The 22,217-nt window shown below is 41.6% G+C and overlaps 1 protein-coding gene across 5 annotated transcripts in view; it reads left to right on the forward strand.

Annotated features, from left to right (window-relative positions):
• The first annotated feature begins 2,259 nt into the window (after positions 1-2,259).
• Positions 2,260-22,217, forward strand: part of ret (ret proto-oncogene receptor tyrosine kinase) — a 20,685-nt gene continuing 727 nt past the window's right edge. Inside the window, exons 1-20 of one of the 5 annotated variants that reach the window (XM_068327838.1) lie at positions 2,260-2,474; positions 12,691-12,927; positions 13,169-13,462; positions 14,501-14,739; positions 14,814-15,009; positions 15,095-15,291; positions 16,611-16,893; positions 17,040-17,171; positions 17,571-17,681; positions 17,770-17,883; positions 18,022-18,266; positions 18,344-18,491; positions 18,609-18,716; positions 18,802-19,016; positions 19,334-19,456; positions 19,544-19,614; positions 20,159-20,296; positions 20,389-20,488; positions 21,041-21,188; positions 21,972-22,217. The exon at positions 21,972-22,217 is cut by the window's right edge and continues 727 nt beyond it. In XM_068327838.1, the coding sequence (XP_068183939.1) occupies positions 2,414-2,474; positions 12,691-12,927; positions 13,169-13,462; positions 14,501-14,739; positions 14,814-15,009; positions 15,095-15,291; positions 16,611-16,893; positions 17,040-17,171; positions 17,571-17,681; positions 17,770-17,883; positions 18,022-18,266; positions 18,344-18,491; positions 18,609-18,716; positions 18,802-19,016; positions 19,334-19,456; positions 19,544-19,614; positions 20,159-20,296; positions 20,389-20,488; positions 21,041-21,188; positions 21,972-22,129 (3,318 nt within the window). In that variant the 5' untranslated portion in view covers positions 2,260-2,413 and the 3' untranslated portion in view covers positions 22,130-22,217. Of the gene's footprint in view, positions 2,475-12,690; positions 12,954-13,168; positions 13,463-14,500; positions 14,740-14,813; positions 15,010-15,094; positions 15,292-16,610; positions 16,894-17,039; positions 17,172-17,570; positions 17,682-17,769; positions 17,884-18,021; positions 18,267-18,343; positions 18,492-18,608; positions 18,717-18,801; positions 19,017-19,307; positions 19,457-19,543; positions 19,615-20,158; positions 20,297-20,388; positions 20,489-21,040; positions 21,189-21,971 lie in introns of those variants that run through there. The other 4 variants (XM_068327839.1, XM_068327840.1, XR_011037368.1 and 1 more) reach the window with 4 other exon arrangements.

The following is a 22,217-nucleotide window of genomic DNA, read 5'->3' on the forward strand; positions in this document are numbered from 1 at the left end:
TGAAAAAATACTGTACTACAGTTAATACACATTACTGCAGTACTACAGCATTACATGGCACTCATTGTAAAAGTAAAATGAACTTTGACCTCACCTACTAGCCTGAGTGAGTACTGTACAACTCAGGCCAGCGTTCCCCCACACAAACCTTCACCCCTAATCTTCATGTGTGAGTGCTGCGTTGGGGCGACCCGGGGCTCAGTGTCCAGCCTAAGGGGGCTTCAATATGTAGTGACTGGGGAGGAAACCGTTGACCTTCTGACAGATGGACACTGAGACAAAGACGCACGTGTTATCTAGATAGATAGATAGATAGATAGATAGATAGATAGATAGATAGATAGATAGATAGATAGATAGATAGATAGATAGATAGATAGATAGATAGATAGATAGATAGATAGATAGATAGATATACTGTATACACATATGTACACATTTATATCTACCACTGATTGGTTCCATAGTCCTGGACCATCACCTGTCCCAGTTGCCTGATCTGAATCTGTGGTGGGACTGGAAGAAGACGGCTGCAGCTGGTAAACCTGGAACATTATAAAACATGAGAAATGACCTAAGATTCCATAGGAATACTAGCAGAAGCTGGTGTCTCTCTGCGCATCACATCAGCAACTCCTTAGGGGCCCCCACAGAGTACTGGAGATGTAGACTTTTGTATTATCACGTTGAAAAACACAACATGTGTTGTATTGATCCTTCAGACGTGCCATTATGTGATTTCATTATTGCGATATGCTGATAAATATGACATTTTTCCAGTGACCCTAATGTAGAATGGGTTACAAAAACTTTTCTTTCACCTGCATGAACGTACCTGGTACTGCTGGTAGAATAATATCTACAGTGCCTTGCGAAAGTATTGGCCCCCCCCAAGAACCTTTTGACATTTTGCTGCATTTCAGGCTTCGAACTTAAAGAAAACAAACTGAAATTATTTTTCATGAATCAACAACATGTGAGACACAATCGTGAAGTGGAACCAAGTTTATTCAACATCTTATATTGTGTTTACAGATAAAAAACTGAAAAGTAGGGCGTGCAAAAGTATTGCCCCCTGTTCTCTCAGCTCAGCTAACCGCCTCCAGAAGTTCCCTGATGACTTCTGAATGATCCAATGTTGACCTGAATGACTAACAATGACAAACAGAGTGCACCTGTGTGTCATTTGGTCTCAGTTTGAATGCACCTGCTCTGTGATGGTCTCAGAGGTCTGTGAAAGGAACACTGGAGAACAAGCAGGGTGGTGGCAGCATCATGCTCTGGGGTTGCTGTTCTTCAGCAGGGGCTGGGAAGATGGATGGGGCCAAATACAGGGTGATTCTGGCAGAAAATCTGCTGGAGTCTGCAAAAGACCTGAGGATGGGGCGGAGGTTCACCTTCCAAAAGGACACTAATCCTAAACATAAATTCAAATCTACAATGGAATGGTTTAAAACTAAACATATAAAGGTGTCAGAATGGCCAAGCAAAAGTCCAGACCTCAATCCAATAGAGCGTCTGTGGAAAGATCTGAAAATTGCTGTGCAGAAACGATCTCCATCTAACCTGAAGGAACTTGAGCTGTTTGGTAAGGAGGAATGGGCAGATATTTTTGTGTCAAGATGTGAAAAATTTATAGAAACATACCCAAAAAGGCTTGCGGCTGTGATCGCAGCAGAAGGAGGTTGTACAAAGTATTTACTCAAAGGGGGCCAATACTTTTGCACGTCCTACTTTTCACTTTTTTATCTGTAAACACAACATAGAATGTTGAATAAATTTGGTTCCACTTGACGATTGTGTCTCACATGTTGTTGATTCTTGAAAAATATTTTCAGTTTTTTATCTCTAAGTTTAAAGCCTAAAATGTCAGAAAGTTCATGGGGGGGGGGGCAATACTTTCGCAAGACACTGTATTTATCTATTTATTTATATATATAATATATATTTCAAAATAAAACCATGCTTTCATTATAACATGTCTGCTCTGTTGTAGCAGTGATTAGGATGAACACCACTTGTGTCCATTTTCACAATCAGCCCCTGCACCTTTAAAAAAAAAAGCTCCCTTCCTCATTTAATGATAATTGCTGATATTTTTCCCCTGCAGAGTGTTAATGAGATGGCTGACCCGCTGTTAAATTATGCTCTTAAATTTCCTGTTGATGCTGTGCCGCCTGCTGCGGAAGCAGCGGGGCAGTGAAGCAGTGAACCTCCTCCCCCCGGACATCCAGCCAGTCCTCCTCCCCAGCAGCCGCTGGAGCGCACAGAGACGCACTGAGTCTGCGGGACAGCGAGGACCGGATCCGGCTGCGCGCTCAGCCCGTTCAGCCGCTTTCGCTCATCTGTCGGTCAAAAGGAACTTTTTGGAAGCTCGATTTAATTCACAAACTTTCCCTTATGATTCGAGAAAATGGGGTCAAGTTGCGGTTTCTCTGGAGGAAACATCCTGGTGCTGCTGCTGCTGCTGGACGGTAGGGCTCCTGCGTTGTTATTGGAGCGGGGAGAGGCGCGGTGAGGTCGGGAATCATTTTTGAATATATGTTGCGCTGAAGGATGTTTGTGAATGGTTTAGATGCAAAACATGTAGGAAAAAATCCTGTTAAATATTTTGTGAATCAGACAGAATAAGGAGAACAGAACTGTCCGTGTGTTCCCTCCACTTTCACCCGCTGCATCACTTCAAAATAAGAATCAGTTTTTGTATAAAGCATCTTTTCCAACTCTTTTAAAGACAGAAATGCCATGACTTCTGAGTGTAACAGCAGCTTGGTATTTTTAACTTTGGTTTGCAATTGAGATTTAATTCCTGCTAATTTGGAAACCATGGATTTAAAAGAAGATGCACTACTGCAAACCAAACACATGCATGTGGAGCTGGAGCGAAACTGGAACGTTTAGGAAGACAGTTTTAATGCTTTAAAAAAATATTTATCATGATATGGACGCAATCTGTCCATTTTCCTGCTGGAAGCAGTGATACTTGTGTTGGCCGGTTATGTGTGGCATGACACACTGGAATAGAGTCAGATGAATACAGCCATATATCATAATATTATAATCCCATTCACAATCCCACAGCCCAACTGTACCAACACCGTCCTCACATGTAGTCTATATTTAAAGTGTCTCTCATTGCTCAGGAGTGTGCAAAATCTCAGCGTGCGGCTGAGTATGTCCGACATGATGCACAAATATAGGCCATCAGGAGGAATTCCTGAATTTGTTCTCGGGCTGAGAGCAGAGGTTGGAATCTGTGTTTTCATCAGAATGGAAGAAAAAAGTCTGAGATGTGAAGAAGATTCAGTTTTCATGTGATCCGGTGTTATTTCACTCCTACAAAAAAGTTAAGAGGAGGAGATTCCTGCTGTGTTAAAATGATTGAATACATTTAAGGAGACACAAATGTGTGTTCTGCCTTCATTGTGACGTTCAGTTAGTCGTCATAGGTGCACAAGGCACAGCCCTCATCACGCCTGCACCACATCCTGCTATCATAACCCAGGTTTTGTGATCAAAGCAGCTCTTCCTCCTAATAGTTATAGGTGATCACCTTTGGTTTAGTTCGATTCCATATAAAGGTAATTAACTGGGTGCTAAAATCTCCGCCCTGCACCACCCTCCACCTCTCACCTGGCTGTGTGCAGCAACAAAAGACCTCCACTCGTGCAGAGGGAGGACGCCAGGTGGGCAGGTGTGCAGCAGCTGCTCCTATCTCTGGGCAAACACTGGATGTTTGTTTTCTTTAAGAAAAGATCACCTGTTATACAAGAGCACACAACGTTCAGGCTCCACGGCCGACACTAACTGCTCCCAAAATGACACATGGGGTTTGAATGTTCACGTTCAAGTAGATGATGGAGGACGCTATTAACTACAGAATAATATTCGTCCTCTGTGCAAGGATTACCAATCAGTTTTCTAAATGTCAGTCCTCATACTCCAAGTCATGTTGTGATGCAGTTTTTCTGTCGTATTTCATTTTGCAAGTTTTTTTTTATTTGTTAGAATGTGAAGAATAGCTGCTCGCAGGTTTGCTTCTTTGTCATTAACAACATCAGTGTTACAGGTTACTGATTAGTTCAGAGTTTCTCGCCGAGGTAATGAAACAAAGGAAATTGGCAATCAGAGCTGACTGCAAGAGTAATCAGCTTTTTTTTAAAATGTGGCTCCACTCACCAGTAGAGTTAAGTAGAAAAACAAAGTGGTTCAAGACACACATTAAAGTGAATTAGAAGCTGGAGATAATTTCTTAACTCAGAAACATGATTTAAGATTCCCTGATATTCCTTTACAAACACGTTCTGCTTTGTAAATCTGACCCACTAGTAATGAGTGAATGTGTTTTGTCTTTCCACCACAAATTGTACCGATTAAACAAAAACACATTGTACTACTCATATTTTATACAGGATGTGTTGCAAAAACTATATTTCTGACAAAAAAACATCTTTCTGCTGCACTTCAGTCAAGATGTGCGTAACGCACATCTTGACATCTTGACCAAAACACAATCTAAATAAATGGGGGGGGGGGTTGTCAGTTTAAAGATAATTTCATCAATATATAGGCTGAACCAGCTGTCAATCACTGTAATCCCCAACACACAAAGTGGGCGGGACAAAGATGCTGCTCTGGTTTGAAGAACTCAAAATTTTTCCTTTTTTTTATCTCCATGGCGACAACTTGTTTTTATTGTTAAGTCAGGAGTGGACCTTAATTTGTTAAGCACGATTGCAGGAAGGATGGGAGTGGTGCAGAAGGGTTTTTTATATTTATCTCTAAGTACCTCATAACTAGTATTTAACTAATGATTAACTGCTGAACTTTGTGCTTTTTGGTGGCTTTAATTTGCACACATTCTGTGGATTATGATTGATATTTCAGGGCATTTAAAGATATTGTGTTTGTCTCATGAGGCAGAATTTGAATGATTCTTTGTGTTGTTCTGACAGACATGTTCTGTATTTCTGAAACAAAATACCTGCGTTGTTAACAGTGTTTGCAATGCAGAGAAGTGTTGTGGTGGGTGGTTTGATTGTTAAGATTTTTCATTTTGTTATTCATTAAAGTTTGTGGTTATTAAAATGCTTTCTTGAAAACAAGAAAATCATTCAATCTTTTTGGAAGTCAGGACTAAAATACTTACTTAGACCCAATTTAAGGCGATGATGATGGTGATGTCTTGCGAAAGACCTTACTGACATGAACCATGGTGATTCATCGCTTCCCACAAATAACCACAGATGTTTTCACATTACAGAATTGATCTGTTTATCTTCTACCGTGACCTTGTAACTGTAGCGTTGACCCCATTACGACCTCTGACCTTAACCTGAAGAGAGACGTCATCTCCAGTGATGACCCCACCATCCCAGAGCAAGTCCTGTTTGCAGCCTCTTTAGCTGCTCCTTAGTCTCCTTGCATTAACACAATCACTTTCATCAGCATCTTTTGCTTTGAGAAGGAGCAGACCAATAAATCTTATTTGTTGCATGCTGCTATTTGATTTAGCTCCTTATTACATTATATGATGGAGTAAAGCTTCTGTGCTGTGCCCCCCGGATGCATTATTAATCCTGTCAATTTTTTTGAACTTTTGCTGTCACTACGTCTGTTCAAGTCTAATTTACTAAAATAATGGAACATATTGTGGAGTTCATTTGTTTCATTAAAGTGTGTAAGCAGCATCACTTCTATTGAACTGATGGAGATAAGCATCATTCTGTTAAAGGTGACAGAAAAGAAAGAAAAGGAAATTGATTTTTGGATGTGCTTCTGTTCTTTGGTTATTTAAAGTTCATTGATTTTTTTTTTAAATGAATTGCACAAACAACAACTCTAACCATGAGATATAAACCCACAACCATCTGGCCTCATCTTTCCTCCTCCACGCCCTTAGACCCTAAATAGGTTGTAGGCTAAGAGAGGCTAATGCTATGAGTTATTAGAGTTATTATTACATTTTTGATTCACTTTGAAACCCAGTTAGCATCTACAGCTGTAGGGACAAGACTAAAAGGTTTGTTAGTCTTTTTTATTTCAGACTTTCACATTTTGACATTCCGTTGACATCTTTTTCCAGCTTCAGCAATTTTCAGTCATCGACATGTTTCAGTAAAATAACTTTGCATTACGCTTTAAAGGTACTAAACCAGTGCTTTTGTAAGAAAACTCCTGAATATGTTGATTAAATGTGGTCCTAAATCAGATTCTAATCCAATCCCTGCTGATCAGAGCGGTGTGAATGGTCCGATTAGAATCCATGTGTTTTTCGTCTCACTGAGTACTTTCGCATCAATATTCATCAACTTCTGCAAGGTCAAACATGGAACACAGCAGAATCCCAACAAAGATGAACTGGAGACAGCAGGTTATAAATTTAAGAGCTACATGGAGAGACGCTTCGCTAGAAGCCTTTTCTGACGTCTTGTCCTCAGCCTGCTGCCACCGCAAACCATCTGCCTGCCCCTCTCCTTTATTTATAGTGAAGATGGAAGGTTGCCAGCTCTGTTTCTGCTGATATCAGATGAGATTTATATATAAAGATGACAGAGAACAGTCAAGGCGAAAGCCCTGGTCCCAGGTCACCCACAGCCACAACGTGAACCATCCTCCATCCCATCCTCCGAGCTTGGAACTGCTGCTTCCGCTGCTGGTGGTGCTGGATGGATGCTGCTCCTACCTGTCAAAGCTCTCTGCCTGATCCTCCAGTCAGTTCAGGGTCACACGTCCCTCTCATGCATGGGTGAAATCTAATTTGCTGTGGTGAAAGAACAAGGAGACATTGATTGAAATTTGGCCCTCAGGGCGTTTTGGTCGTCTCACTTCGCTCGGGTCTTGACGAGTTATTTTCCAGTGGCCTCGCCGCGCAGGCTTGTGTTTGACTCATCATTTACGACAATGAATGAACAAAGGAGCTCAGCTCATTTGATTCCTTCTCATTGGATGAAGCTGGATGTGGGTGAATGTTGTATTTTAGAGTTGAAGTTGTTTCCTGTTCCATCTTCAAACTAGCTTGTGAACAGGTGAACTGAAGGAGTTTGAAACAACCATCAGAATCTGAATTCTAAAAAAGCTCCAGCATTAAGATGGAGGCAGAGTTAAACTCACAGTAAAGTAGGAATATTTTATTATGTACTCATAGAAAAATACCACTAAAATGATCATTTTGAACCGTCGTTATCCCAGTTTGAGAGAGAAACACATCGCTGGTGTAACAGGCTTTAAGTCAACATCAGAACTCCATCAATACAATGGCTGCTCATTTACTCCTGTCTCATGTCAGGTTCAATCATTCCTCCTCTTTACCTCCTTTGCTCCGAGCTGTTTTTTTTTTTTTATTGCATCATGGCGCTTTCCACAGTTGTTCCAGCGTAATATTAAAATGGTTACTGGAAATAGCAGGATGCTGTTATGCAAAGCCGTCATGCTGCCTTTGTGACGAACATCGATCCTTTATTTTTCCAGGAAATCCTGCCTGGTGGCTGCCCAATAAAACCAGAATGAGCTAAGCTTTAGGTGTCCAGTATAAACATGTGTCTGTGTTCATTAAGCACAAATGTATTCCTGTCAGGAGGAGGACGTTGCTCCTCGTCCCTCCTCCACCAGCCCCACCCTGGACTCAGTGTCCATTTGTTGGATCTTCACTTTACAGAAGTGAGCAAACATTTTGTAAATTATTTTTCCATCAGCCTTCCCCTCTTACCACCACCTGACAACGCCAGACACTCTGAAAGCTTCATTTCCATTTATGCTGGAAGTGTTCAGTGTTCTTTATACTCTGCCATAAAGCTACTTCCCTCCATTATTGTCCTTGATGGGATGAGATTGACTAAAACACCTTCAGCTCAACACTTCAGCTTAAATGGACTACGTTTTGTGTTTAATCCTAATAACCAAATGTTAGCATGCTAACAACCTGATGAACACTTACTCATATGCAAGCATTACCATGTTGAGCGTGTTAGTGTAGTTTCTAACATCAACATTTGTCACCATAGCACAGCCACACAGAGCTGCTGCTGTAGTCTCCCAGTTTGTCTCCCAGTTTGTTTGTTTTAACCTTTCCCAGTTTTCGCAGTTTGGGATAAATAAAGTATGTCTATATATCTGTTTGGCTTGAGGAAGTTGTTTTTGTTTTAAAAACAGGTCATGTGACAAACATTCAACATATGAACATTCAGAGATACAAACAAACGCGCACCACCATATTCTCCTGCCATATAATCGAGAACGACTTAACTCAAAATGACCTGTACCTGTGTTTTATTTTATAGACTATAGATTGATTATAGATTGAAATTTAATAAATAACAACTTACGAACAATTCAACTTACAAACTAATTGTGTTTGTATGTTGAGGACTACCTTTACTTTCTTTATTTTGTTAGTCGGGGCCGATGTGAAGATTAGTGATTTAAAAGTGAGCATCCATTAGTAGCGTCATCTGGGAGGTTGAAGCCTTCATGAACCCTCTGTTCTGAGGGCTTCTTACCACTGATGTAATGAGAATGAAAATGTTTTATCAAAGCAGTCTAATGACTACTGCATCAAACTGGCTATGGAGCTCTATGATGTACCATGTTTTCAATTTCTAATTCCAATTTCATTCCCACAAGAATTCTTAAAATGAATTTGTACTTGCAGCCAATCCCTGAGGAGATGTTCTATTAGATTTCCTGATGACTGATGAACATGGTTCATTGCGTCTCAGCTCTTGTATTCTCAGAAGACTAATTGGATTACACCACAGAGTAATTGATTATTATGTTACGGTATGCATCATGGTAAACTGAGTATCTACCTGGAGCTCTAGTACCACCCCACCCCCCCCCCAAACTGGCATCAGATGACTCCAATGAAAAGTTGATGACTGTGTCATCATGACTGGAAATTACTTTCTGTCCTTATTATCTCTTGTTGTTTAGGGATTGAAAGCATCATAATCACGACTATAATAAAACTAAGTCCTGGAAACAGTTTGCTGCAGGGAAGAGCTCACACACACTGGCAGGGCAAACCCAAGCATGGGGCAATTAAAAACTACTGTGATCAATAGTAGGTGTCATAAGTAGAGTTATGTCTCAGCGCTGGTTTTTAGTTAATGGAATCCTTGAAGATAAGAATTGATCACTGTTATATTTCTATAGAGTTATCATGATCAGTTTTAGAATTGCTGTGACAGTTATTTTTACTTAAATGATCGTGATCTAAGGAGGCGAAACACGTAATGCTGCTGGTGTCAGCTTGAAAATGTGGATGTTGATGGACTAAATTGTGAAGTTGCTGTGAAATTAAACCCATGCACTAACCGAAACAACAGGATCCATATTATGAGCAAAGCAGATTATGACACGCATGCAGCGATCGGCCTTTCTCCCGTCTCCCATCAGTGGAAAACAATCAGCATCACTGTTGATTAGTGTGGTTATTGATTGGTCTGCTGCCAGATACGCAGCCCCTCCGAAGGGTCGTTATCAGGGAATGATGACCTTGGGGGAGAGGGCGTTGGGTTGAGCTCCAGTCCACGAGGAAGATTAGTGAGGACGTGAGTCTTACCAGCAGCTGGTTTTCCTGCTGCTGGTGAGGATGCTCCACCGCGACCACAAGGTGGGAGACCCACGTTTTTGTGTCGTTTCATGTGGGACATGAGCTCATAGCTGGTAAATCTCTCAGCCGAGGCACGCATTGAGCTAATTGAGTTCCTGTCTTTGTCTGGGACGACGCAGAGGGCGTCCTGACCGATCAGCTCCCACCAGTCAGACGCTGTTGGTCTGTGACTGACTGAGTGCTCGTCTCACATTCTGTGATGAGACGGTGACCTTTTTGTCCTTCCACAGTTAAAATATCAGACACAACAGACAAATAAAAGAAAGCTGTGGAGGTGGAGAATGACTAACAGTTTTTTTTTGTCCCCACTGTTGTTTTAGTTTCACCAACAAACAGAGTTCAGTTCCACTATCCACTCAGCTGGACATGATATCTATAGTAAACAGTGATTGCTACAAGAGTCGCCGTGTTCAAACATGGGATTTGTTTGCAAAATTACTTCAGCTTTTGAAGAAATTATAGTGTCTGCGGCAACTCAGCGTTGGTTTTATAGGTGTTTGAAGGCTGTAAAATATCTGCTTATGATGGCATTGTGTACACAATGTGACTTATGGGGGGGGTCGAGGCTGTTACACAAATAGTTTGTTGCTCATGTAAATATTAGACTATGAGGATAATATTTTACGCTGTGTGTAAACAGCGAATAAAAGCTGTATCTATCATTTTAAAGCCCTTCTCCATGCAGTCATAAGAGGTGAAATGTTATTAATGTCCGTATTTTCGTCACTCTTTTGCATCATTTAGAAAAAGTAATGAGTAATGCTTAAAGAAAGTCTGAATCATGGTTTCACAGATCAAATCTGCCATCTTCTAGGAGAGGCCCGCTTGATCCGTTCAATTAATTAGTTTTGATATAAACTGCTTTCTTTTTGTTGGCCTCGGTCCTGGAAAGAAATTGAATTTTGAATGATATAAACAAATTGTGTCGCATGGAGTCCACCGTCATAACTTTGAGCCTCGTTAATGTATATGAGCCTCACACTGTGTAACGCTTTGGGCCCTCCAGTTTTTATTTGTAGAGCTGCTGTCCTCTCCGTTTGATTCATGATGGAGTCGTGGAAAATTGATCTGGAATTAATTGCCTTCATCAAATATAAATAGCTACAATGTTGTACTATTTTTTAAATGTGTTTACATACAAAGCACTCCAAGAATTTTTCGAAAAATCGAGTTAACGCTGACGAGTCTAATATGTGTTTTGATGGTTTCCACCTCCCACTCGTTTGGCTGCTGTCGTTTAAATGAGGGCGCCCTCTAGTGGCCATTCTGTGGACACCGACTTCCCGACACTGGATGTCTTCTCTGACGCAGAAACCATCATTCTTTTAGTATTTTGCTCTTGTAAATATATGTTATTTTTAACCACCAGCACGATATGGGGTGCTGACAGACATATCTAAAGTTTCATCATTTATTTACTTTTATCATTTGCTTGAGGATGCTGTATTGTGATAATATGTCTATCTATATTAAACATTTTGTTTCTGTGCCTCAGAGCCCTCACATTTTAGTAAAAATTAAATAAATAAAATAAGTTAGTCAAAACAAAATAAAATAGAGTTCTGTTGAGTATTCAGAGTTATAGATGTGTCACAACCCTCAGATGTGTGTCATTGAATAAAAAGTCTTAATCCTTTCTCTGGTGGTGACCACAAACCCCATTGTTAAAATAGATCGGGTATGATGAAAGAAAGCATTTGATTTGGGTTCATATTTGGATACAGAGTCACAGTATATTTCTTCCTGATGTAATATTACTAGAGTGGGTGTTTTAAAAAGTTATCTGTCAGATTTACTGAAGTTGTGTACAGGAGTAGCACTGGGACAAATTTATTCCCTTTAGATGTTGATTCAGACAAATTTGAAAATATTTTTTAAAATATCTTGAAAAATTATATTCTAATCATACAAGAAATGAAATCATGATTAGTAACGTTCTTGTAGAATATACAAGCAAGGACGTTACTGAAATACGTTGGTAGGTTCTCTGCTGAGCTCACATGTAGTTTAAAATATTTTAATCCATGACTGAATTGTTCCATCAAACAATCAAGAAATAAATTTTAAAGAGCTAAAGAGAAGAACACATCTGTAGGAAATTCAAGTAATGCTCTTTTTTTAAGTTTTTTGACAGCAACACAATACGACCTGTTTTTGATTTATTTAAATAAATGCGCTCAAAACATAAACTGAAGATAAATCCTTTAAAAAGTGTTCAAATATGGCCTCAGGGTGTTTTCAAGTACTCTCCTGCTGGTTCTAAGCTGCTTCTGATGGATTGAGGAGATGGAAAGTCTTGCCCAAAATGTGAGTCATGAGACCGACTCCTGCCAACCCAGCAGGGTTAATATACAGTAGCCTGCTGTGTATTTATGTATCGGGAACACTTTTAATAAAAAGCGCTCCAGCCTCCCTGAGCACCTCAGCATCCTTCAGGAAGGAAGGCTACATTTTATCCATCATCTTGGCCTCCTGTCATCCAACCCCCACAAAATTAAATCAATGTCTGAAACCAGAGCCGAGGCCTCAACTGCACCAACAGAAATAGAAAATCTAGTTTTGCTGTCTGCTAATGACATTAGTGCATTCCCTAAATGGTCGCCCACCATCGTCAAAGAGGAACCTGACAGGGATATAATTACAGAAGAAACACTCACGTCTCCACTTTCCTGTAAAACACACAGCCTGCTATTGTTCTTTATGGATTATCCCAACACACATTCAAACACACACACACACACACTGACAGGTCATTATACATTTTTCTACCATATCATGTTATCCCATGTAATTAAACTTCTCAAGGTGAACAGAAGGAACATCGGAAACCACGTTATTGACCAGATGAGGAATTCATTAAAAGAGCAGCAAAGCGTCATTTGAGCCCCCCCCCCCTTTCAATTTCCGCTAATGCGATGAATGGAAGCAGCAAAAAAAAAACAAAAAGAAAACCTGTCGTCTTCCACGTGTTTTCATTTCCATTCAGTGAGTAGATATCATGACCGGAGGACAATGTCCAGGAGGAGTTGTCTGAACAGCTGTCTGCTCATTTTAACACCTACTTCTGGTCCTGACAGGAGCGATAGGGTTGTACTTCCCTCAGAATGAGTACATAGAGACGGTTTACGTTGGCCAGCCTGCGGGGACGCCGGTCCTCCAGGTCCACGCCCTGCAGGACAGTGAATCCGAGCAGCCTTACTTCTACCTGTGCTGGATGAGACGCCCCACCTACAGCTCCTGGTTCACCATGGACCCCAACACCGGAATCATCTCCCTGAACAAAACCCTGGAGGAAAGCGACTTCGCTTTGCTATGTGAGTTGGATGAGGATGTTCTAACGGTAATGTATGTTCCCATTTCAGTGCCAGCCATCCCTATAAACATATAATAGAAAATCAATTTCATAATGGTTGCTGTTTGCATACTAATGAGGCTTCTGCCTCCAGGAATGATAATGTAATTGCATGGAGACCAAAAAGAGCTCAGTCATCAAAAATCAGCACCGTCTGAAAATAAAAGGCTTCTTGTTTTTGTTTTGGCTCTGCGTCTCATCAGATCAGAAGTCGTGGTCTGTCAAGAAGTTGTTCCTGCACGCCATGGTGTTACCGAACCCGACCAGGAAGTCCCTGTGCACGAGCAGATCCGCCCCGCGGATCACCCTGGACTTTGTTAACGCGACCATGCCTCAGTGTGCACAGACAGACGAGAAGGAGCTGTGCTTCCCACACAGAGACACCTCCAACCCCCACATCATGGAGAACAGGTTCCCAGGGGCCCTGAGGCAACTCCGACGTCTCACCAGAGTCAATGTCTGCCCCAACTACACCATCTCCTACAATGTGGAATCAGGTTAGACATGTTGGAGTGACTCTGTGTGACCTTTGCAAGATGAATTGACAAATGAGAAGCTGAATTCATAACATAATGTATGAAATTCACTGCCAACACTCTTGCTGCTACAACCTTTTGGGCGCTTATTTGGGTTAATGTTAGCTTTTGGTCACAAAATGTTGGAGGATAACTTCAAAGTTAGCTCGTGCTAACTCATGCTTCACTCCACTCCTTAGTATTTTGTCTAAATGCTATTACTTCCTGATCATCGTGCATTATATGGAGGGGGCACTCCATATAATATATTGCGCACTAATCCTGCCCTATCTTAACTACTGTGCTGAAGTATGGGGAAACATATATAAAAGTAGTTTACAACCTTTATTTCTGATCCAGAAAAGAGCCGTTAGAATTATTTACAATGAACATTATAGAGCTCATACAAATCAATTATTCATTAAATCTAAACGACTGACAATACATGACATCATAAATTACAAAACTGTACAACGTATGTATGAAGCAGCCAATAACTATTTACCACAAAATATACAATCACAAATACAGATTAATGAATCCAACTACCAACTGAGAGGAAACAGAAGAAAGCCAGAACTACGCTAAAAACTCTGGAACAAACTGGGTAACGAAGTTAGGAGTCTAGGAACTCCATCTGCCTTTAAAAAAGCTTTTAAAAACGTGACTTTGCAAGGTTGTATTTCTGATGCAAATGATGGTTAAAGTACTACATTGTTATGGCTAAATAAACTTCATGTGTCATGCCTGTGGAAAAAATGTCACCATAACCTCAGTGCAGCAACTGAGACGTTGAGCGATAGACGTGTGCAAAGACGCAAAGACGCATGGACGAATGGACGATTTAAAACAACAACGCACCAAAATAAAATAATTGAAATGCGACATGCAAAAAGTGAAATCTGATGTAATAGAATGTCTGGAAAGAAAAAAATTAACTGGATAAATAAATAAATAAAAAAGTCAGCCCAGCTTGCATTGTCTGCAGACACAACTTCTCAGACGGCTTTTTTCTTGCAGACACAACGGCACCGTTCGCTGTAAACGAGAACACCACGGAGCTGGTGGTTACCACGGCGATGGATCGTGAGGCCAGCGAACGCTACAGGCTCCTGCTGGTTTGTACGGTCCGGACAGAAACCACCATCACCAAGGTGGAGACGTCACTGGACGTGTTTGTCGACGACGAGGATGATAACGCGCCCTACGTGAACGGGACGGACACGGCGGATATTGTGATCGGCTTCAATCGGACGAAGGTGTGAAGACTTGCGTCACACTGATGACATCACACGATTGTTCACTCGTTAATTCCATCTTAATTCTTTTCCAGGGTGGCTCCTTTGGCACGTTGTTTGTCTTCGACAGGGATCTAACCCCCATCTACCCCATAGACCAGAGTCACAACAAGTATGTGGGGACGCTGCTCACCACCGACCCGTGGGTAAAGGAAACTTTTGACATCAGAGACACCTTCAGTGAAAGGAAAGCCGCTCACGGAGGCATTCGAGAGACCGTCCACATGTACCGTAAGAACAGGACTGCTGGTCGTAACGTTTCTTATGCACGCTGGGCTTTCTGTGATACGTTCTCATTCACTCCCTTTGATTCTAGAGCTTGTCCTGAAAAGGAATCTATACGTGACAGAGAATCACACCCTGCAGCTGCATTACCTGCTGAACGACACCACCTACTCCAGTCAAGAAGGAACGGTGTTGCTGCACTTCAATGTCACCATCCTACCAGTCCACATTTATTTCAGCAACATCACGCAGTTCCCAGTGACGCGCAGAGCATCAGTTTATGCACAGGTATTCATGACTTCCTACAAAAGAAATAGACCCTGGAGAATGTTGGTCTTTAATGAACGGCATAGAATTTCAACCATCCACCAATCCAATACAACTGGTTCTTACATGGAATGTAATGGAAGTCAACACGACTAGGTTTAGATGCTCTTTTCTTCTTTTTTACATTCTGACAATAGCATATTATTCTTTCTTCTTCTTTCTATAACTTTCTGATGCTACTGTTTTCAGAGGTTTCTCAGTCGTTTACATTCATGTTCAAGTAGAAAGAACTGTTTTCTGTAATGGTTCCTGCCTAACAAACATGTATCCCAACACAAGCACAACAATGGAAATGTAGAATCATTAATAAGAAGTAAGCACTTACACACTTTTCTCCAAAGAAAAGGGTGCATGCATTATTTAAATGTTTCACTAATACTGCATTTAGGCCTCTGCTAGTGTGTCTTGTGATAAATGGAGGTGAGTGTCTAAAACAGGAGATATTTAATTAGAATATTCTTTTCCAATACCTAATCCTTGTTCTTGCTTAAGCCTTTGTTTTAATTTCACCAACAAAGTTTTTGCCATTTTGAATTATAGGCAAAAGGGTAGAACATATTTGTTCTGCTGTTCAGGAATAACTCTTAAACAAACCGTGGATGATCTCTCAGAGTCAGAAGTGTTGTTGTTCACAGCCCCCCCAGGTGGAGGGAAAACAGATGGGAATTTCAAACAGATCAATTTCATTTTGGATACTATATTTTCCACTCTTGAAGGTCAATAAATGATGACAGTATATCACAAGGCAATGTGATCATTTAACTTGTTATCCATTTGATTTTCCTCACTTTACCTGTAGTCGTAAATTAAACTTACCGCCTTTAATTTGATTGATTCGTTTTAATGTATATTTGATCATCTTAAAAACAGTGTGCAATAACATTTATAAAATAGTTATCATTAGCTTTCCATCTGTTCATTATGAGGGTGATACTGAACCACACAACTGGACATGCAGCCCTCACTGTCAGGAGGTCATAGTCCTGCATCCCATTTTGTTCAGCTTGAAACAAGGTTACACGTCCTAGAATAAACTTGTTTTAAACACAAACCTTTCTTGTTTTCGTGGCTCTGAAAAGTTAGACTACATTTTACTGACTCATGCCTCCTTGTAATGCTGACTCAGTTCTGAGAGGCTGCAATCTGCTGACTCAGAAACACGAAACAATAACTGTAATTTATTAATCGGCACCGCCGTAATAAAGGTGTTTGCATTATGAGATCTTTCCACTTAAATTACCAACTGTCAGTTAAACTTCCAATGTTCCATCTCCTCTCAGGTTGGCAGAGTCTGCGTGGAAAACTGCCAGCAGTTTGATGGCTTCAGTGTCGCGTACCGGCTGGAGGTGCCAGAGAAGAACGTTTCTGCTGACATGCAGTCCTGCAATGCAGCCGTAAGCATCACTCAGGCCCCGGACGAGATGTGGGGGCTGCTCTACGTCAACGACACGGGGGTGCTGCGTCGGCCCGAGTGCCAGGACCTGCAGTACGTCGTCGTAGCGCAGGAGGATCACACACAGCTGGAGGCCAGCACACAGATCCACATCGTCCTGGACGGTGAAGGTGAGACTGTCAGATGATGTACACTCCACTCCTGCATTGTTAGCTCGGTTTTCTCTGGATAAAGTGAACACTTGGTGCTAATTACGTGTCTTGCAGCACCATAACAAATATTCAAATGGGCATCTTTGTATGTTTTTGGTACTAAGCAGGCCTGACTATCCCAGAGAACCAGCAGCTCCTGTCCTGTGCAGAGAACAGACGGAGAGGAGACTGTGAGTCAGCGCGGGGTGTGGGAGCTACAACAGGGAAATGCCAGTGGAGGCAAGGTCCTGAGAAAGGTACCCTTTATTTAATATAGCATTGCATCAAGAACATCACTAAAACTATTGGGCAGTGAAGTTTGCCTTCTCTTATGGTTCCTTACCATTCCTTACATGCAGTTTAATTACGTTCCTGATGGGGCAGTAGCTGCCATTCAGTGAGGCGAGTGCTGTGACTGTCCTGGTTTTTAAATGGAATGGAAAAAGTCTCTCCAGTTCATTTCTCACCCAAAACACACCTATGACCAGTTATGAGATGAAATGATTCTCTTTTACTTTTGCTCTCCTACTTTTCTAGACTGTACCAGAAAAAGGAGTCACACTGACCTAAATGGCTTGTTTGAATCCAACCTTTAAAGCGTTTTCTTCAAATCATTTTTGTAAAACAGATTTTCCTTCCGGTTTTTTCCCTTTCAGGGATATCTGAAAATTACTCAACCTGCTCCCCTGATTTACGGACATGTCCTGATAGCTTTTGTGATGCAATTGAAAGCAAAGACGCGTCTATATGCCCACAAGACTGTACAAGTAAGAAACTGCCAATTTAAAAGATATTTATATTTAAAAATAAGACCAGTATAAGTGTTCAGTTTACCACATTCACTCCCCCCCACAGAGGAGTCTGTTATCGGAGGTCATGAACGCGGCTTGATGAACGGGATCCAGGCTGGATACGGAACATGCTACTGCTACACTGAGAAATGCTTCTGCGAGAAAGTAGACATTGAAGGTTAGTTGTCATAAATCAATAACGTAAAGTGAAATACTGTCTCTAAAACGCCCGACATCACGTCCCTTCAGGAGTCAAACAGGTATGGGATGCGTTTCCATGATAAATGACAGTGTGTTGTGACATCCTCTCCTCCAGAGGCGATATGCGACGACATGTGTAAGACCATCATCGCCACAGCTCTCCTCCTCTCCTTCATTGTCTCCATCCTCTTGTCGTCGTACTTCATCCATCGGTACCACAAGAACTCGCCCAAACCCCCGATCGCCTCTGCGGAGATGACTTTCCGAAGGCCGGCTCAGGCCTACCCCATCAGCTTCCCGGCTAACAACGTGCGTCGAGGCTCGCAGGACTCCATCGAGACGGACACCTTCAAGATCCCCGTAAGCTGCTTCCTTCAGCGCGTCATAGTGTGTTAAAACTGGTGAAGGTTAACATCAATTCATATGTTTGTGAACAGGAGGATCCAAAGTGGGAGTTTCCTCGTAAAAACCTCGTACTTGGGAAGACTTTAGGAGAAGGAGAGTTTGGAAAAGTTGTTAAGGCAACAGCGTTCAGGCTGAAAGGAAAGGCCGGGTACACCACAGTGGCTGTGAAAATGCTTAAAGGTAAGACAAGCCGGACAGGGTTGAGAAGCGTTGAAGAAGTAATGGGAATGCATGATGGGAAAGTTTCTGATGACAGGAATGGTTTCAACACTAGAACCTCGTCTTTTTCCTTGACAGAAAACGCCTCCCACAGCGAGCTGCGTGACCTGCTGTCAGAATTTACCTTACTGAAGCAGGTCAACCACCCGCACGTCATAAAGATGTTTGGGGCGTGCAGCCAAGACGGTGAGACCTCAGTTCTCCTGCCGTCCTCTCTCGGGATGAGATATGTGTCATGCATGGAGTGTAAGTGTGACATTTCTTTGAATAGGTCCATTGTATCTGATCGTGGAGTACGCCAAGTATGGTTCACTTCGCAACTTCCTGCGTGAGAGTCGGAAAGTCGGCCCGAGCTACATGGGAAGGGACGCCAACCGCAACTCCAGCTACCTGGAGAACCCCGACGACAGGGCGCTCACCATGGGTGACCTCATCTCGTTTGCGTGGCAGATCTCTAGAGGGATGCAGTACCTGGCTGAAATGAAGGTATCCGTTCTCACTGTGGAAACTGTCAAGTTAAAACATTTTATGTTGTTGAAATACAGCGACAATGGCAAAAGCTGAACAATCTGGAATCTCTCAGTGCTGGAAAAAGTTTTACTTCAAGTTATTTGAAATGAAATTCCTGTTAGTTTGGAGATCCAGTCAAAGACGTGAGATTATCGGCAAATATATAGATTGATTAAGTCCAATAAATAAGTGATTGTTTACATCACTTATTTAGTACATTTCAGTTGAAATCATGTGTGAGCTAAAGATTTGGTTTGCTTGTATCAGAACTGAAAGCCGTTTTGATCTGACAGCTGGTTCACAGAGACCTCGCGGCGCGAAACGTCCTCGTGGCTGAAGGACGGAAGATGAAGATCTCAGACTTTGGCCTTTCCAGAGATGTGTACGAAGAGGATTCGTATGTGAAAAGGAGCAAGGTAAAGTTTCAAAAATCAACACATTTCTGTGTATTTACAACAATGTTTTGGAACAAGTTTAATAAGTACTGTCTCTGTGTTTTTCAGGGCCGCATTCCCGTTAAGTGGATGGCAATAGAGTCCTTGTTCGATCACATTTACACAACACAAAGTGACGTGTGAGGATCCATCATTTATCATAGGAGACATACACATATTTGTTTTCTTGATGGGGACTGACGTGACAACCAGCAGCCTCTTAGCTTATTTAGCACAAAGTGTATGTGAAATAGCCTGACTGTTACACGACAGTCATTAAAGGGTGTTGGTGAAGATTCTCATTATTCCACATGATAAAAACCCTTGAAAGTTCAATGTGAAGCAAATGGACTTCTGTTTAGAGCTCCAAGATGCAAAACCTATTACCCAAGGGCCTTCTTTAATTCTAAATTGACAAGTTGACATCTTAAAAATCTTAAGTGTCTATTTCGGATCATGTTAGATATGAAAAGGAATGAAAAAGGGCCTTTGTACGCTTGTTTGTATGGATTAAACAAATTCTATAGAACTGTTGATAATTTAGCTTTAAAAGTTGATTTTCTCATCTGATTCAAGAAAGCAAATATGAGTATTCCCTAAATGTTGACCTAATCCTTTAAAGAATTACATAGATTATTACATTATGTTGAATATATTCTCATTATGTCATGTGTTATCTTACAGTTGGTCCTTTGGTGTACTGCTATGGGAGATTGTGACATTGGGGGGAAATCCATACCCAGGTATTGCTCCTGAACGCCTCTTCAACCTGCTGAAGACCGGCTACAGGATGGAGAGACCAGAGAACTGCACTGAAGAAATGTGAGCTCCACTCTGTTACTCTGCTGTTCCAGAATAATGCCCACTAGAGTGATTACATGAACTATTTTCCCTCATCGCACGTTCTTCTGCAGGTATAACCTCATGCTTCGATGCTGGAAGCAAGAATCCGACAAGAGGCCGACATTCTCAGACATCAGCAAGGAACTGGAAAAGATGATGGTGAAAAGTCGGGTATGGGGAAGCCATATGTAATAAGTCATTAATGTTCTTCCACAGGAACGAGGCTTAAAGTAACAATCAGACTGTTTCCATGCATTAGTGGAAAAGATCCAACAAACCTAAGGTGGAGTATCGTAGGTGGTTTTGATTTCCACTCCTTTTGGATGTGCATCCGGCCCACAGGGAACACCTTGACGTTTCTGCTAGTCAACATATTTTATCTTTTAATATTAAGCAATGCTTCGCAGAGCATAATTAGAGTTTAAAAGCAAACCTGAAACGTGGCCTTGGACAGCATAATCAGAGAGTACAGGTCAAGTAAGGCTAAATCTAGCTACAGGAATGCAGGCCTTTCAGATGACGGCAGTGTGTGCTTCCTCAGTTACCATGGAGACGTACTAAGCAAGTCACTTAAAGTAAGGAATATATGTGCCAATCTCCTGGGGATGCCAATCAGTAGATGTCAGTACTGCACGTGTGTGACCTTTGGCCCACTCCGTTGAGCGCGGTGTGACCCCTGTCCTCTGTAATCACCCTAATCACACCTTCATCTGCTCCCGTCAGGATTACCTGGACCTGGCAGCGTCCACGCCGGCCGACGCTCTGCTGTACGACGACGCCCTCTCTGAAGAGGACACACCACTAGTGGACTGTAATAACGCCCCTCTCCCTCGAACCCTCCCCTCCACATGGATTGAAAACAAGCTCTATGGTAGAATCTCCCACGCATTTACTAGATTTTAGAAACAGGAAAACACAAGCTCTCTTTTTTTGGCAAGCTGTGATTGGCTTTTCTGTAGTCCAGTGTGTGTGACTGTGATCTAGGCATGACCTTTGTGCTGACTTATCTCCCATTTCATTGTAAATGAGAGGCTCAGTGAAAAAACAGATCTTGTCTTGACTGTGGGTTTATGTGGACCTGCTTCTAATGTACATGAATGCTGACCAAAAGTCCTCCATCTGTTAATATTGGATGTAATCTTCTTTCCAAGTGATTTCATTCATGTTGCATCTGCATTTTTATTTCTTAAAGTCCATTATCTCACCTTATGACATGTTATTTGTCATCATTCCATCATTTCTTTGCATTGGAAGAAACAGAGAGTAACATTTGAAACAGGTCCCTTTTTCAATCAGTCACTCAGTGTTGTCCCTTTGAGTCCAGATCGTCTTCAATCTGTCTGTCTATTAGCTTTTCATCTATGATGATTTCACAGTATTGAAAAGAGAAACAGTAAGGCTTTGGAAACTCTCTGGAGAGATCCAGTGACAGGAAATAAATATTTATTTGTTTGTGTTTCTCAATAACACATTTCAAATTTATGAGCAGCGTTATGGGCTTGATGCATTGCAACTATGAACCATAAACGTTCTGATGTCTCAGTTTAAGACCATACTCGCACACCTCTAAGAGTGAAATCAGAGTTTGTTTCCGAAGCCTTACTACTGTTAATTTTTTACTGAGTGCAGAAAAATGATATGTTCTCATTTTTAGGCATGTCATACCCGAACTGGCCCGAGAAGAGCCCGGTACCGCTCAACAGACATGATGCCACTAATCCAGTCTTTACAAGATATGCCAATGATAGTGTTTATGCAAACTGGATGGCTTTGCCTTCTCCCGCACAAGCTGTGGACAAGCTTGATAGCTAAAGACAGACCAACACTGTAAAAAAAGACGACCAATCGGTAGATGTGTATATTTCTAAAATACTGTACATATACAATCTGATGCTGAAGC

This window comes from Antennarius striatus, chromosome 11 (genome assembly GCF_040054535.1).
Source record: "Antennarius striatus isolate MH-2024 chromosome 11, ASM4005453v1, whole genome shotgun sequence".
Classification (NCBI taxonomy): Eukaryota; Metazoa; Chordata; class Actinopteri; order Lophiiformes; family Antennariidae; genus Antennarius; species Antennarius striatus.